This window comes from Parasteatoda tepidariorum, chromosome X1 (genome assembly GCF_043381705.1).
Source record: "Parasteatoda tepidariorum isolate YZ-2023 chromosome X1, CAS_Ptep_4.0, whole genome shotgun sequence".
NCBI lineage: Eukaryota > Metazoa > Arthropoda > Arachnida > Araneae > Theridiidae > Parasteatoda > Parasteatoda tepidariorum.
The window spans coordinates 33,168,891-33,187,578 of record NC_092214.1 but is presented as its reverse complement, the minus strand read 5'-3'; the positions used below and the strand labels follow the sequence as shown (position 1 = coordinate 33,187,578).

The following is an 18,688-nucleotide window of genomic DNA, read 5'->3' as shown; positions in this document are numbered from 1 at the left end:
CTATATCAATGGCTTATTTAGCTATAACTTTTTTTTTTAATTATTATCCTTGCCAATAATCTTCGTTTTGTTATCAGAGAGTTATCAATTTAAGAAAATTAATATCACGACTTAAATAAAGCGTAAGGTTAAACATGTTGTTAGTGATATCCCTTATTTGGCTATATCAATGTAAAATATCAACGTTGTTACTTTTTTGAGTAGCATCATAACATGCTTGCGGAGTTGTCCAAATTCGTTTTCAGTCGGACAATTCCTCTAATAAGTCGTACGAAGAATATTAATCTCTAGAAATATAATCTAGCTTTATAAGATTCTCCTTTCATGGGGAAAAAAATTCTGCTAGGCGCCAAGCATTCTGTTTCGATCACAAATACTCACTAAATACGGTACACGCACTGATCACCGTCGAAGAAGCAAGGAGTACCTGATTGATGAAAAATATTTTCAACCGAAATATTAACCAATCAGGCTCCAAATTTTTCATAAGGTGATTGAAGGTGCGTGAACCACATTCAGGACATCATCAAGAAAAATAAGGGCTATATAAGCGAATACAGAGCACTTCATATGAGACAGAAATAAGCAGACGGAAAAGCTTCTAGCAATTCGTTGTTTGTAGTACTGTACTGTTTATTGTTATGGTTTTTGTGGAAACTGTCAAATGGGAAGAATTGACTTGTATCGCTAACTTTTTTTTAAAAATTATCTTTGTCAATAATTTTGTTTTGTTATCTTCGTATGTAATATCTAATTAACAGTATTATATTCATTCTACTGATATCCAATACTTCTAAAAGGTAAGTATTTTATGTTTTCATTTTAAAGAATAGTAAGAAAATATATCTGCTATTATAAATTAAACGGAAACTTAAAGCTGATTAATTAAAATTTTTTAGTGCAAGAGATGTATGAAAATGGGAAAATTATTTTTTGTTTAATGAAATTTATATTTATTTCATTTATTAAAAGCGTCATTTAGTCCTAAGCTGCATTCTTTTACAAAATCTGTAGGATTTTAATCTCTTAAATTCCAGCTCTTTAAGGTCCTATAATGAGCATACATAAACTTTAAGTATAATTTTGTGTGAAATAACAGATGATTATGATAACTTGTAATTTTTATATTTAAAAATAAAACAATTGTGAAAAAATAATTAGTTTTGCATCCAGTTTTTCAAGATAATAATGTCAAAAGCGGCTTCATTTATTTCACTTAAAGTTGCTGTATTTTGAAAGGTGTGGTCTAAATTAGAAGCAGATATCTTACTTATTTAATGAACTTTAATATTATGTGTTAAATATGAAAGATAACTTAAAACTTCATTACAGAAATTTCATATTACTATTCACTGTAAAATAGTCGCCTAAAATTTGTAGAGAATAAACCAGTGATAAATGAGAAACTAGAAAAACTTAATGTGTAAGATTTATTTGCATATCCAGTTACCTACTGTAGTTACCTGTGTGTGCAAAGTGAGTGCTCGTGACTACTCAAGTACAAAATCAACACTCAAGGGATGACTTGCCGACGAAAAACAGCAGCACATCTGTGTCAATGGTTGAAGGATGTCTGCGGACTTAGGCCCCAGGAAAGCACTGGTGTAAAAGCAAAGACTAGTCTGAGTGCCGCATGCACTGAAGTAACCACACAGCCATGCAAAGTTCTCCAACCAGAAGACAATAAAGCATTTTATTAAGATCTTTCAAGTGTACAAAGACAATAATTGTAATAATACAGAGAGTAGTATAAAAGTAGAATTCAACAGATGGAAAAATATTACAAAGTTTAAGTTATTACAAAGTAATGCTTCATCATCACATTATTACATATCTTGAACAGTGGTGGGAAATTTGTACATATTCATGGAGAAGAGTTCCCTAGAACTCCTTCTGGAAGCAATAATTTGGAAAATTCTAGGAGTCTAATTCTTCAATGTCTAGGAAAATTCCCAGGTTAATTACAGGGTATCCGCGTACCTGGAATATCATGGAAAGTCGTGAATTTCAGTATTGAACTAAATTTGTCATGAAATGTCATAATTGTAACTATTTTTTTAAAAAAAATCAGGGAAAGTCATGGATTTAGGTTGCCGAAAAATTTAATTTTTAAAATGGAATCCCCAAATTTCATGGTGTTTCGAATATCTTAATTTCTAACAAAATCCCCACTCACAGTCATATTTTATTAAAATATAAAATGTTTTTATCATGTTCTTTAAAAATTATGGTGTTCTTTCAAAAAATGAAAGAAAAAGCATCATTTCTGGAGTGAATTGTCTTTTAAAATTCTGTGATTTCAGAATTTTTATTATTATTATTATTTTTTTTTTTTATCAATTTAAAATCTATAAATAAGAAGATGTAGAGTATAACAGTTTTGGTAATACCTATCATTTCAATTAATGTTATTATAATGCCTTTTTAAATTTATTGTTCTGTTTTTGTCGGAAATAAAAGTAACTTAGTTAAGTCATGAAAAATTCTCGGAATTAGTCATGGAAAATCATGAATTTGAAAATCTAAAATTAAGCAGATACCTTGTAATTAGTTAGCATAAAAGTTAAGCTGAAACAGTAACATCTAGAATTTTGAAAAACTGAGTTATAACCAAATATAATGTTATTTTAAGTAACATTTACAAAAGTTTTGTAACAACGAGTAACTAAAATAAAAAGACATAGTTGTGCTTGTATAAAGTAGAATACATAATTTACAGTTGTAGTCGCATTGTCACTCAGTTCATCAACACAATGTCAAGTGCACATTGGTTTCGAAGGTTGTGAATTGTTTAAAAACGACTTAAAATAAACTGATCGTTTTTCCTTCGAAAAAATTCTCTCCTGATTACTTATTTTACATAATCCATGATTTTTGGTTTTTAAATAATTGTAATGCCTAGTAATATAACACTGACCCTAAATAATGGCCAGGTTTGAGAACAAAAAAAAAAAAAAAANAAAAAAAAAAAAAAAAAAATTCATCACAAAAGAGGACCAACTCAAACAGTATAACTCATTGCTACTCTCGGACAAACCACAATTTTTTTTTTGTTGTTAAATTTGTGCAAGATCAAAAAACATTTGGGGCAACGCAAACATAAATTATGTATTGAGCAGATATAATGAAACATCTTGTTAGATTTGGTCAAAATATTTTATTAAAATGTTTTTTTTCTTGTGTTAATGATGAAATGATATGGATTTCAAAGTATCATTATTGGATTCTTTTTAGATTGCCAGTAATTATCAGGAAAAGACATGCAGAATAATTATCAAATGCAAAATACTGCAAATAGTCTTGAATTCTCCTGTAAAAATTTAAGAATGACATTAGTGTAGGAAAAATTTCTAATTGTAAGTATGGAACTGGGTATAATTATATTGTTCTATTATGTTTATTTATTTTTCTTTTTTAATTTTCTTAATCTCACTTATTTTCTTAAGGAAAAAGAACCTCTCGAACCATATAGATTGAGTATGTCAAAATCCGAATATTAAGTCAAAGGCTTTCGGGGTTTTCTTTGCACTGTACAGTGCTAAAAAACAAACAAACACCCATCCTGAATAACTTTTAATCAAATGATCACTTCATATCTTAGGAGTCAATCTTACTGGTTTGAAGAGATGAATTCAGATAGGCTAATTAATTAATGCAGACGATAGTTTAAATTGCAAAATCAGACACAAAACCATACTTTCTCTGAATAAGCATACCTTATTTGCAGGGTTCGTTGATTTAAATCACGATTTAAATCAACTAATTTTTTTTATCTATATATATTGATTTTAAAAGTTAAAAAACAGTGTTTTAAATTTTTGATACTTTTATTAGTATTAAAGTTTAATTTAAATAAATTGCTGCATTAATTAATTTTAGTTAACGAAATTACTTTCTTTGTGTGTGTTAAATTCCAACACATTTGAAATTACATTTTTAAAAATCTTTTGATTCTTGAGATTGAAAGTACAGATTAAAGTAAACATTTAATGCTGTCTCAATATAGACTTGCATAGCTGTAGAAAGTAATTAATAAACATGAATTTTTTTCAAAAAATAATACAAATATTAATTTAAATTCTACCTTTCGAATGAAAAAGCGTGAATTAAAATCTACATCATATTTTATTGGTGGAAAATGTATATTTCTGAAGCTTGAGGTTATATTAAAAAGAAATTACCCTAATAGGCCAAAAATAGAAAAAGAAAAAAAAAGGGCTGATGAATTCAGATGTTTTTTTCCTAATATAGTGTCATTCTTCCCTTTCAAACTCTTTCAAAGTCTATTTGATGCAGTAGGGTTATTAACTGGTATTTTTTTCTCATAATATGTTTACAGTATCTTTGACATTATCTGATTGAAAAAAAATTCCAATGAGTACATAAATTTTCTAAATTTTTTTTTAGCTTAACTTATCTATTTTGATATAGAATTAAAAATGAATATTTTAATATAAAAATATGTAGATTAAATATTTATTTATTTTTTGATGAATAACTGCATTTATAAACACGGTCTGCTACATTTATTTTGTAATTTTAAAAATCAAGAGAAAAAAAGAAATCACAATTTTAAATTAAAGTTATGGTTTGCTAACTGAAACTTTGTTTTAATAGTTAAAGTACAGGGGTCTGTCCAAGCCAAATTTACTACCCTTTAACGGTACCTTTACAAATTCAACTTTATTATAAATGATAGAATAATCACACAAAATACTTTTCCTTAAAAAAAAATTTTTGTGTCTCGTAAGAAATGATAAATCCATATTTTTACTATATTTGTATTGATTTTTTAATATAATTTTTAATTTTCACAAAATAGGTACCTCTCAGAAAAACCCAGACAGACCCCTGAAGTATTTTTTAAATTCTCTATTTCATCTAGTCTTTAAATTTTAACCATGCATTTGTTTCAAAATGGTTGCTATGCATTCAAAGCCATGTATTATAAAGAAAAATTATTTTAGTTAGAGCTTCTAAAATATTGTTACAATATAGTTTTAATATTAAGTTAATTTGATTAAACATTTGTAATTTTTTTTTATCTTGAATTAAAGTTCTTACAGTGTATTTGAATAAAAATCAAAAAATCTGATTCTTTTGATTTTTTTTAAAAAAACACGAACCCTGCTTATTTGCAACAGATTCAGATTTTTGACCCCCAAAACATAGGGGGTAGCCGCTATCTAGGAAATATGATCTGTATAGTTTGGTAAGGAGAGCAATCCAAAGTTTGAATCCCTTAATGTTAATATTACTTCTTGCATATTTCACCATATCTCCATAACTTTTTAAGTGAGTTTAAAAATTTTTGCACACAATTATAAAATTTGTTTATCCAAACATATTTTCATGCAAAATATAAACTTTAATAAATATTTATAATTTTTTTATTATTTTATCTAATTATTGTTGAAATACTTTGAATTGTAAGGTATTCAATTTTTTACATTATTTTAAAGTAGGTAATTTTAAATTGCAAAATGCATAATTGGAGCAAAACCGGTTGAATAGTTCCTGAGAAAGCAAAATTTTAAATATGAGACTTTTTTAAAATTCGATTGCTCAGGAGCAATTCGATCAATTTTGATCAAATTTTGTATTTTGCCTTGTAAAATTAGATACTACAAAAATTGTATGAATAATTGCTAAAATTTATTTTTTGCTTGGAATTATCTTTAAATAAATGAATTTTGTTTAAAAATTCATCAACAAAAAATTAAAAAAATTATAAAATTCATTTAATTAAAATCTCGAGATATGGCAAAATAAGCAAATAGTAAAATTACCTTTGAGAAGACTAAACTTTCAACCGTTCTCCTGACCAAATAAAAAATAATTTTTTTGTTTGAAATAGCACTATGCGTGTCTTTTAAGTCAATTCTTAGAATATTAAATAAAAATTTCTTACGAAATTGAACATTTGTAGAAATAAAAATGTCTTGAAAATTAGCTTTTATAGCATAAAAATACTTTAAATATAGATCAATATATGCTAGCAAATGTTTCTAGTAGCACTATAGTTCTAAAGTTGTATTAAAGGACACATAACAATAATATAAAGAGAAACTTAAAATTTTTCAAGAATTACTTGTACCGATAATAATATAAAAGCTTAAAGTTTAAAAGTAAATTACTAGAAGTGTAGATTGCTCAGAATCCTTCCTTGTTTTATTTTATAAATAATATGATTTTCTTTTATCTTCCCAATTTAGACTATTTTATTTAAAAATTACAATAGATACTGCAAAATTTATAAAAAAGATAAAATTATTGATATAATATTTGGGCGATTCTCATGCAAAGTGAGCCAAATTTCTGAATTATTCTGCTAAATAACACTAGACTGTTACTGTGTTAAAATGTAAGTTCTCTCTTGAAATTTTTTTTTAGAGTGGTATCCATCAATACTACTATGTCCTATTATTGTAATGGAGCCCTTTTTGGGGGGTATACAGTATCCTTTTCAGTTTTTAGCACCATGTTAATTTTAAGGTCTAAACCCTGAAAAAAAATTTTACTACTATCATAACAATCCATAAATATTATAGTTAAAAATATCATTTTAAAAATTACACCTTTTTTGACAACTAAGAAAGAATATTTAGGTGCCATTGACACCTGATTGTCACATTCTAATTTCTAACCCTGAACGGAAGGAGTTTTGAAAATAAGAAGAGTTTTCTATTTACAATTTCAATGGTTTAGAATAGTTTTTAAATGTTCTATAAAGGTCTAAAGTTTTCATTTTTTAACAGTATCTGTATATTAAGTACATACTTTTAACTTACAACCAAAATCTTTACTAATTTAAAAGATGCACTAGCTTGAGATTGATCTCAACTTTTACCTATTACTGGTTGTGTTCATACAAGCAATCTCAAAAGAGCCCTTATCATTACTACTATGACTCTTAGTTTCTCACTTTGAAATGCTTTAGAACTTAATTTGACAGGCTTTTGTGCATCGAATTTGATTAAAATTAGAAGCTCTAAAATAAGAATGGGTTCCAAATTTTGCTTATTTATATTTTTACATTGTATTTAAAAAAGTATTCATAAATATGTTTTACATTATTGTTTAGATAATCATGGGAGAGGCAGAACCATCTCAGAATACTAATGAGAAATTTGTCTCTCAGTGTCATGCTCAGCAGAGTCTAAACAGAATGAGAGATCTATGTTTAGCTGACAAACTTACTGATATCACCCTTGTTGTTTCCAATATTGAAATAACTGCACATCGTCTTGTTCTTTCTTCTGCCAGTGATTATTTTTATGCAATGTTCACAAGTGATCTCATGGAAGCTACTCTGAGTCGCGTACCAATGGAAGGCACTGATCCTATTGCTTTACAAGCATTGGTTGAATTTTGCTATACTGGTAACTATACTTATATTGTCTTTTGATTATTACCTCAGTGATTTTTCTTTAGCAAATTAAACAGGCTTCTTATTTTTAAATTTTGTTAATTTTGAATGCAATTTTTTAATTCTTATGATTATTAAGCTTCTTAAACTACTTTAATTTAAGAACAAGAAAGAAAAAAACAATTTCTTATGTAACATGATTTTCTCACTAAAATATTTAAATGAGTCTGTTATTATTGTGCAGAACTAGAAAGTTTTATATTCAAACAGTGAGGTCAAACATGCATTTATATGTTGATTTTAAGACAGGAGAATGAACTTGATAATGAGTAGTGAATTTTTTTTTGTCAATATTCTTTAGCTACTTCATCTAATCCGACTGGTGGATTTATTTTATATCACTTTCTGAGAGTGATATGAGAGTCTCATATTAATTTGAAAAAAAATAACCTAAATGTTTTTTTATTAATACATAGAAATAAGCGATGAATTATATTACTATGTTTTAATATTGGTTGAATTAAAAATTATTAAAGGATAGTGTTCGGTAAAAATTCCTTATAAAAAGTAAACAAAATCCACAGTCCAATTTTTTTTTTTTTTTTTGTATAAACATGGTTTTATCAGTTTAAAACAGAGTTTTTTCTTGGTTTATTTTAAACTAAGAGTTGAATACTTTAAGCTTAAGTAAAATATTCAACTTTTACTAAATCGTTCAAAAGAGTTTTGCAGGAACCATTTTTATTTATTGAATAATCTTATCAATTGACATTTAAAAGTTCAAAATTAGTATCTTCTTTAGTTCCATAACTATGCTAACATGATAAAAAGAAGAATCATTACTGATTATTTTAAATATGCTTTTATATTACTTAACTTCAATAAATACTCAATATCTTTGTTATTTTAGTATTGCATGTTAAAATACCTTATAACAGTGATTCTCCTCCAAGCTATTAAATCAATGAAAATTTTTAATGAGATGTTTAAGGCATTATATTTCTGTTATTAAAAAAGGTTGAAAACAATAGTATGATGAAAAAGAATAAAAACTACGAATTGGCACACATAAAGTAGTAAAGCTATGTTTTAAGACTAATGATTTAATAATAAATAAAGAATAAATACTTTTTTCATTTATTTTAACATAATGGAATTTTATTTTTAACAATATCTTATTAACACGATGTCAATGTCAAGGGTGAAAATGTTGTAAAGAAATGTAATTTACAGTAGTTTTACAATTTTAATCTCCAATTTGGAATTCAGGTCATCCTTTAAAATTCTGATTGAACAGCTGACTTAATTTTTCTATATTAAATTGTATATAGAACTAATAGATTTTTCATAAAGATGATGCTTTTAAATCAGAAGATTTTTTAATTATATTATGTAAGAGAGTTTTCAAACTATTTTGTTATCTCATTTCTGATTTAGCTTTACATATAATAATTATTTATAATTTTTTTTTTTAAAAATTTCTTCTTGATTTGCTTTAACTTACTTTTAAGTATATTTTTTAAGCTTATACAGTCAAACTTCGTTAATGTCAACTCGAAGAACCGAAAATTTGTTCTTATTAAAAGTAGTTCAAGTTATCTGTTCAGAAATATGTTTGAGGAAAATTGTACTATGTACAGATATTTTCTATTATCTATATCTGGTATCAATTTGCATTTTATAATCTTACAATTTTATTGCGAATATATAAATTAATATATACATTTTATTTCAATATTTTTTTTTATTTTGGGCTTTATATTAAATAAATAACTTCTATGTATCTCATAATAAATACAACCTGTTACTTTAAAAAATAAAATAAAGTTATAAAGGAAGAAAAAAATACATTTCAGATAAAATTCAAAAAGTGAACTTTTGGTACTTTTTTTTCTTCTTTACACTCACACCTATATTTATATTAGAGTATAAAAGGGTTTATGGTGTTTGCTGTATTGGCCCCTCTCCCTCAATAAATTCAATTCACACAACTTTTTCATTTGAGTGCTGTAATGCTGAGCATTCAAAAAACCTTTTATAGATTAAGAACAGCGAGTGATCAGTTTTCTTATCTATCAGATGGAAAATAAATTTTCTGTTCACATTTAAAGTACATTTTTTCCCTAGGGTAATGAAATTTGAGTTCACCTTAACAGATATTTCATATTAAACGTACTTTAAAGTATTATATTCGAACAGAATTTGACGGGAATTGAAAATTAGTTCACGTAAAAAGAAATTCATGTTAAGCGTGTTCATGTTAACAAGGCTCAACTGTGTAACCAACCTTTAAAGTTATAAATAGTACTATTTATGAATTGATAATTACTTCAATAAAAATTAAACTTTATTTCCCACTCAGTACAATAGTTGCTTTTGCTTGAAAAAAATAGATTATCTTTACTAACACAATGACCGAAATAGGAACTTCTAAGTTATTAGCCTGTAAATTAGCCAAATTGTGAAATTCTTAGCTAAAAGCAAATCTTAACAATTAATGATTATTTTTTTCTTATAGAAAACTTCAAATCAGAATACAAATTTACTGTTAATTTAACTATTTTATGAAATGCAAATTCAAATATAGGGTAATTTTGCAGTTGGGGAGGAGTAAATGAGCAATGAATGGGAGAGATGATGAGCAATGTTTTATCGTTTTTGAGGAAAAGAAATGGGAATAGGTTGGAATTTTAAAGTAGAGCAGTAATATAAGGATGAACTTGGAGCAACATTTGACATTTTTTTTATTTTTATTTATTCTGACATCTTTTAAAAAAGTACATTTCGTTTTAAATAAAACCTTTAATTCTTTTAGTCTTTTTTTTTTTTTTTTACGGTCAAGACCTAATTGAAATCACCCAAGGAGAGAAAATCATGGTAGAAATTAGGTTGTTTATATTATTTGATTCTGCTTAATTTTGTTTTATTAATTTTTATACTACTCTCTGAGCTTTTTTCTAGAAATTTTGTTTAACACGTTCATTGTCAGCCGAGAACAGGGGGTTATTATATATCTATCATTGAAGAGTAGTAATCAATAAAAATTATTTTCTTAGACTTTCTTAGATTATTAATTAGATTTTCTTATTTTAGCAACCATTTTAACTTTAAAATTTTACAATAAGTTTGTTTTAATAAAGAATATTTATTTGTCATGAGAAAGAATATTTTCTACAGAAATAGTTGGATGATATTATGCATCTTGCTTGTACTAAATCTGTTTTTTGACCTAAACTGTATAAAAAGATTGCCGCATGATATCTCATGACCTGGTTAACGAAGGTGCTAATATGCAATTTATATTAGTTTGTTTCATGCTTACATAATCTCGTTTATTGGTTACATTATTTTGACCTAATATAATTCTAATTGGTTATATAATGTATCTAACGGAAACTACTGTAATCGAATAAAAAATATACATAATTTGTTCAGTAAAATTCATGTTGGCGTAATTTTCTGGATCAAGAAGAATGCTAGCCAATACTTTTACAATATTAATTATCCCATTTACCAATTAGAGGTACAAATAATATAATATGAGGAAATGTAATAACCCTTTTAAAATAAAACACTTATTTCCAAATGCTTCACTTATATCATAAAGTGAAGTTTTGTATTCATCAGTGGTAGGCATTCCTAGATGGTATCTGTAGTAGAAGTTAGCAATACTAAAAATCAGATCCAGTCAGACTATTAGTGTGCCCCATATTTTGCCTGCAGACTTTTATACAATATCTTGGTCTCCAATCATTAATTTTTGTTTATTTTTGCGTCAAACTTAATTTGAGTTGTTTTCACGCACATTTGGATTCAATTGGACGTCTTCTCCCACATGTGCATCATCTGTTTACGTATGTACGCTACAAAAAATTCAGAACACATTATTAAAGTGTATTTATTTCCGATTGATTTAATTTTTAACTGTGGTAAAAAGTTGATGCAGTGAGAATGATCCCAAAGCAATATGGATCAGTCTCAGCTGAGAGAATCGTTCTTGAAAGAAGAAATCTTTTGTGAGCATCATGAAATTAAGTAATTCCGTTATTGGTTCCTGTAAGAAAAGTAAAAAAGTGTATCATGTGCAGTTTAGATCGTTAGATATGTTGGAAAAGAAAGTTAATAAGAAGTATTTAATTTCTTTAATCAATATTCGGACGAAATTTCTTGTATAATATCTTCTAAAAAGGAAATTAGTTATACATTTTGCACTAATTCTGCAAAAGTTTTCAATCTTCTATGAAGGAAAATGTGACGTAACAGCATATTTATAGCAACAAAAACATGTTAAATTGGAAAAAAATAATTGCACAAAATAAAACTATTAAAGTTTCTAAATATTATTATGAAGTTATTAAAGCAGAGGCGTTATTTTCAAATTTTATAACTATTAATTTGTGCCAGTGTTAAAATTTCCGTACTTGTAAGTATAAGTAAATTACTAATTTTCTGTATTTATGTGTGTATCTATCTATATATATATGCTGTGAATTCGCGATAACTCGAATCTGATAGGACTGACGAAAAACTTCGACATATCGGAAGTTCGACTTACCGTTAGTTTCGGTTTTGGACTTTCAAAATATTGTCGGATTATTTAATTAATGCTTATTAATTACAAATCTTCTAAATGCTTACAATATTTAAGATCATTTTTCTGACAAGCCATTTACGATAAGACTGTTTGAAGCACTTTATGATACCCTGGTCCATCGGCTGCAACTTTGCTGTTGTGTTTGGCGGGAGAAACTGCAAGTTTACTGCTTTCAAATTAGGTAGATCACTATGCGCTGTGCATTTATCCATAAAGAGTATCACTTTTCTTTTTTTAGCGAAGAATTTCCGATCCAATTTTCTTAAATAGTCTTCAAATAAAACTGATGTCATCCAAATCTTTTTGTTAGACTTGTAATCCAAAGGATACATTTTTAGATTCTTGAAACATCGGGGATTTCGGTATTTTCCGATAACAACTAAGGGCAATTTCTCTGTCCCAGGTGCATTTCCTTCAACTAGGACAGTCAAACGTTTCTTGCTCATTTTACCCCTTGAGCAGTTTTCATCCTTAAACATCATAGTCTTATTTAAAAGACATTTAAAAAATAAACCCATTTCATCAATATTGAAAACATTTTAACTGCATGCTTGAAGTAAATTTGGTAACGTTTCTTTTAACCTCTGTTCAGATACTTCAAGAGGGACAGCTTTAACTTCTCCATGAGGAGTGCGAAAGACATTGTGATGTGTTGCAAAGGAAGGGGCAAGATATCAGCTCCTAGGTTTTTTTTTCTTTAAAAGATCCAAAAAAAATCGAGTTAAAGGGAGTAAAGTTCGAGTAATCGAGAAATAGTAATATTCGAGTTATAGTGAATTGACTGTATATATATATATATATATATTTAATTTTAATTTATTACTGTATGTATTTCTTATATTATATACTTCGCGTGACTACCTTCATTCCCTTCTGAACATGCGTTGAAAAGTAACCTACTTTTTCATTTTCTCCAGTTCACATGTTTGAACTATTACAAAATGAACAGTATTGAAATTTGAGAATTAATAATATTAACATTGAAATTGAAAAAACAAATTCTCAAATATAGCATAAAATGTTGATGAAAGATTAACAATTGTCTGCAAAATTAATAAATTGGCCACTTTGGAAAGTACATGAATTAGTAATTTAATCATCAAGATGCGTTTACAAATATTATTAATAATATAAAGCCGTAAATATTTTTGAAAAAGGGGGATGCTGGCGGACCAGATATATCTTCGGGGTCTACCTACTCTATAAGTAGCCCCAAATTTCACAAATAATCTGCAGTAATAGGCTGAGATAGCTGCGCCATCTATGGAGAAACTCTGAAAATAGCGCCATGAAAATTTTCACCTTTAAGAATCCCGAGGAGCTGCGTTCCAGAGGCAGCCCCCCTACTGGATCGCTCAACGACATCGAAAATTATTTGAAAACCCTAAAAATTAGAATTTGGAAGAGAGTTGCCATGGATAGGTGGTACTGGCATTTGTCAGCTGTTGAGTCAGCCAAGGCCTGCATGGAAAAGAACTCTCTAACTCAAGTTACTGTATTTCTCGCTCTGGCTCATACAGAATCTCTACATAAATCTTATTGAGAATCTAATACAATAAAATAGTTTTGAATACAAATAAGTTTGCATGAAACCTAAATAGTAGTTGAGACATGTATGTCAAAATCATTCAATTTATCAAAAATAACTTTTTGGCATAAACTTAACAACAATAGCTTTTTGGCATAAACTTATCAACAATGTAAAACAATATACAAATTTTGCTAAAGTTTAAATGTCTACATTTTATTTTTTAGGTGAAATTCATTTAACTGAAGAGAATGTGGAAACAACATTATCAACTGCAAATGTTTTACAAATATCTGAAGTAGTGAAAGCATGCTGTGATTTTTTGGCATCTCGGTTGCATCCTTCGAATTGCATTGGCTTTTCTTTATTTTCTGAATCTCAAGGGTGCATGGACTTGCATCAAGCTGCTTTAACATATGTAATGGTAGGTAATGCATTTATTTTTAAGAAAATAGTCTTAAACTATTGCCACTTATCTTAAAGGGCAATAGTTTAAAACTGTAACCCTTTAAGATAAGTGGCTTAACTTACTCACACATAAATTAATAAAATCTTATATAATCCGATTTTGTGTCCTTAACAAATCTAGAAGACCATGCACTGTAAGATGTAAGGAGGTAGACATAACCAAAACATGATTTTACTTAAGTAAAGAAAACAGAATGAAGCCATTTACAGTTTATGTGAATAACCTGTGTTAAACTAACACATAAATGACTTGATAAATTATGAAATTTCACCATTCCATAAATTAAAATGAGGAAATGTTATGATCGATTACCCACTATAAAAAATATTGACATTGTGAAATTTAATTTTTTTATTTTTAAATTTTTTTATTAAAATTTTTTGACAAATCTCTTATTAGATTATTTACTATTATTGTATTATTATAGTAGTTCATTTATGATAAATTAGAATGAAAAATATGCTTGAACAAGAATAATATTGCAGATCTTAATCAATCTTTTTTTTAAAATCCTATAAAGCTTAAAATGCAATCCAATTTGCACTTGCTGCATTTATTATTTTTTTTTTCCAATGGCAGGCACTGAACTTTATTCGTTTTGCCTTAGAAGATGCCAGATTTGTTACTCATTTTGCGTTACCCAGTGGGCACCTGTGAACCAAAGTCACGGAGGCGAGTAACATTGCCCACGCCACACTGCCACAAACCCATTCATAGGGTGAGTCACATTCATACATCACACACAACAGAGGACAACCCAAGAGAGAGAAACATCCATGCCCAGAGCGGGATTCAAACCCGCAGCCATTGACTTTGCAATCAGGCGCGCTAACTGCTCGGCCACCTGGCCGGCACTTGTTGCATTTATAATTTAATCAGACCACTTTGGTTGTTGTCATATGATAGCCCAAAGATACCAGTCCAAATGTCAGTGACATGGCACTTTGTTCTTAGTAAAGAAGCAGTTAGAGGTCACCACATAAACCTTTACTGATAGGCTAGTATGACTATATGTCTGAACTAGTAAACCCATAATCACCTTGTTGACCCAGTATGTTACTAATTGAAATTGATATTGTCAAGTTGAGCATGGCAAACATAAATTTACTCTGTTTTACTTGATCCTCTCTGTAAACTCTCAAAGGTCCCAGTGTTCATAGTCCTGAAGGTGATTTGCATATGAAGTAGTGTTCATTTCATTATGTATTGAACGAAGACATACTGGTTGCACTTTTTAAGGTTAATAGGGAAAAAAAGCAATCTGAGAAATATAATCCCCATAGTTTGGTCAGGAAAGCGATCCGAAGTTCGGACCCCTTAATGTTAACTTCAATTTTTGCGTTTTAAGTCATATTTTTAAAACTATTTAGGCAATCCAAAAAAAAAATTTCACTCACTCATAAAACCCATTTACCCAAAGATGATTTCATTCAAAAAATAATATTTAATAATTTATTATTTTTTATTACTTAAATGTGTATGAAAAAACTTTTGAATTATAAAGTATAAATTTTTTTAAACCATGTTCATCTATGTACAAATTTTTTCTGTTGCAAAATCTTAAGTTTCAACAGTTTTTATTTAGTAGAAGCCAAAAAAATTAAAATTAATTATTTTAAAAAAATTATTTGGCAACAATGAAGAAATATTTGAACGTGGCAATTAATATTTAAGTGTAGATAACTTGGGGAAACTTGACTTGTGCACCCATAGCGTAAAATTTCATTCATATTTTTTTTGCTAATAATCAATTGCTAATTCTTTTTTTAATTTATTTATAAAATATGGTGTTTCTTTTTTAGTCGTCTAAAAATTTATTCGTAATTCAATAAAGAGATTTTAGTAAAACATTTTATTCAATGAATGTAGTGTTTTTTAAAAGCATGTTTCTGATAGAATGTGATTATATATCAGCTTTTTTTTATTTAATTTTTTAGTTTGTTCTTTCAATAATTTATACAATTTCAAAAATATAAAAACGTATGCATAGGTTTGGAATAATATATTTAACAATTTCTTAAATATATATATTTTAAAATTATTAGTACTATGTAGTCAACATTTTTAAGAATCTTAAAATTTCTCAACATCTTATATATCGCCTTAATCTTAAATCAAATTTTTTAATTACCTGTCCATGCGCTCTTCACAGAATTATTTTGCCAACTATTTAATTAAATTTATAACATTTATTAAATACGCAACCAAGTATTATTTTTCCATTAATATATACTAATCAGTTGTTTTGGTACTTTAATTTAGATTTTCCTTTAAAATAAAAATCCTTTTCAAATTATTGTCTAGTTTTTATTAAATGAAAATTTAGAATTATTGCCAGTTAGCTGAGAATTAAATCTTGTTAAGAAATTAAAAATATTCTGCTGATCAAAATTGTTCGATGCAAAACAGCTGACTATTGAAGCATACTGTTTTTCTGAAAAATGAAGATAAATTATTGATTGTCTTTTTTTATTGTTTTTATTTATTTGATTAATGAAAAGTAAATGCATATATGTGGACAGCAAAAAATATAAAAGTTTGCTTTGTTTTTTAAATGAACAAAAAATTATGGACCTGCAATTTTATTTTTACTTGCAAACTTATTCTCGTCTGCTAACGCTAAGAGAGTTGCCCTTTTAAAAAGGTTAATGTTGAAAAAATTTGTTTAAAAAGTTGTTAATATTATTTCTCATCTTTCGCACCATTCAAAAAAATATTGTTATGTCAGGAAAAGGCTTGACATGCCTTATTTTGTTAAACAGCTAATACTAAAAATAGAAATTCCAAAACCATGCTATTTTCAAAATCATCTCAAAATTTTTTTGGAATTTCCATAATACTAAAATAAGATATATTAACCTTTTGATTGCGGCCGGTACAGCATATGTACCGGTAGAAAAAACTTCTCTTATTGCGTCGCTGGATCAGCAGTTGTACCGGTGGTTCTCTTCCCCTTTTTCTACTAGACCGCCATCGCACCTGTCATTTCTTCAGGAACCCCCTGTAATTTGCTCCTATTGTTGAAAAAAGACTTCAGGTGTGCTCACTTTCGATTCAAATTGGCTGAAAGATTTTCTCTTTTATTATCAGTTGGCGAGTTTCAAGGTATGAGAATTTCTTTCATTCCCTTTGAAAGTACTAGTTTCATTTCATTTGTGATCATTTCAGCGATATTTTGCGAATCCTAGTTTATTTTTTTCTATTAATTTCTTTGTTAGTTACGTTTTTTTCTTGTTTACATTTTTGTTAATTTTTTTACAATCTTTTGCTAATGTTGTAATAAAATTTTTATTTACGTTTTATTTTTTAATTTGTTGCTTTCGTTTTGTATTTTTTTATGCTTTTTACATTAAAGGAATTTTTCGCATCTTTTAAGATGCCACGTAGAGGGAGACCACTCACTCAGGAAGAAATCGATAAAATAATGAATGATTTCGATGATGAAACGTACGCTGATTTAGAATCTGAGTGTGAGGAGGAAGAGGAAAAGAATGAAGTGAATGAAATTGATAGTGAGGATGAATTTAAGGATAATTGTCAGTTGAATTGTGTAAATTCCAATTTAATAGCAGTAGAAAGAGTATTTCAATGGAAAGAACCATCTCTTGACGATTAAGTAAATGTTTTACCATTTACTGGAAACGTTGGGCTAAATGAAAAACATAAAGATTTGAAAAGAGAAGTTGAATTCTTTGAACTTTTCTTTTGTGATAAATTGTTTAAAATATTATCTAACGAAACAAGCAGATATGCCGAACAAATAATGGATGCAATACCGGAATCATCAGGCAAGTTGGGTGCCAACGAATCCCGGTGAAATAAAGAAATTTCTAGCAACAATTATGCTGATGGGCCATGTAGACTTAGATAATATTTTACACTACTGGTCAACAAACGAACTAGTGTCAACACCGCTTATGAGGAAGTGCATGCCTAGAGATAGGTTTATGCTGATATTAATATTTCTGCATTTCTCTGACAATAATTTAAAAAAACACTACAATGATGAAAACTATGATTGCTTATGGAAACTAAGAGAGATATTTGTAATTTTAAATGATTCATTTAAATTTGTGTAGCATCCAACAGAAGGGCTTTCAATTGATGATGTGATCGTAAAATTTAAAGGAAGAGTACTTTTCCGACAGTACATCCCAAAAAAACGAAAACAGTGAGGAATAAAAATTTACAAAGTTGCTGATAAACTTGGATATACATATGACATGAGCGTATATTTAGGCAAAGATAAGCTCAAAGACTCTCCTACGGTATCAGCGCCTACTATGTAGTGAGCAAAATGACAGAATGTATAAAAGATAAAGGGCATAAGATGAACATGGCCAATTTTTTCTGTTCACTGGAACTATTTTGCGATCTGCTGAAAACGAAAAAAATAAACTGTTGTGGAACTGTTAGACAAAACAGAAAAAATTTTCCTAAAGAACTCAGTAAAAGGAAGAGGAAAAAAGGTGAAACAATCACTAAGATCTCTAACGATTTAGTTGCCTTATGTTAGAAGGACAAAAGATAAAAGTGACAGACGTCGATAAAAGTGACAGAATATCTAATAGCTATTCTTTTAGCAGAAGAACTTTGAAATTGACAAAAAAACTGTATTTTCATTTTTTAGATCTATCTGTTTTGAATGCTTATTTAGTGTCAGGGTCAACTCTGACACATCGGGCATTTAGAGTTAATTTAATTAAAGAACTGATGAAATGCCAGCAT

At 28.0% G+C, this 18,688-nt stretch overlaps 1 protein-coding gene across 2 annotated transcripts in view; it reads left to right on the top strand.

Annotated features, from left to right (window-relative positions):
• Positions 1–597: 597 nt before the first annotated feature.
• Positions 598–18,688, top strand: part of LOC107445923 (kelch-like protein 5) — a 43,167-nt gene continuing 25,076 nt past the window's right edge. For both annotated transcript variants that reach the window (XM_043050408.2, XM_071187969.1), the window contains exons 1-4: positions 598–800; positions 3,235–3,356; positions 7,085–7,382; positions 13,719–13,915. In XM_043050408.2, coding sequence (XP_042906342.1) covers positions 7,091–7,382; positions 13,719–13,915 — 489 coding nt within the window. In that variant the 5' untranslated portion in view covers positions 598–800; positions 3,235–3,356; positions 7,085–7,090. The remainder of the gene's footprint in view (positions 801–3,234; positions 3,357–7,084; positions 7,383–13,718; positions 13,916–18,688) is intronic.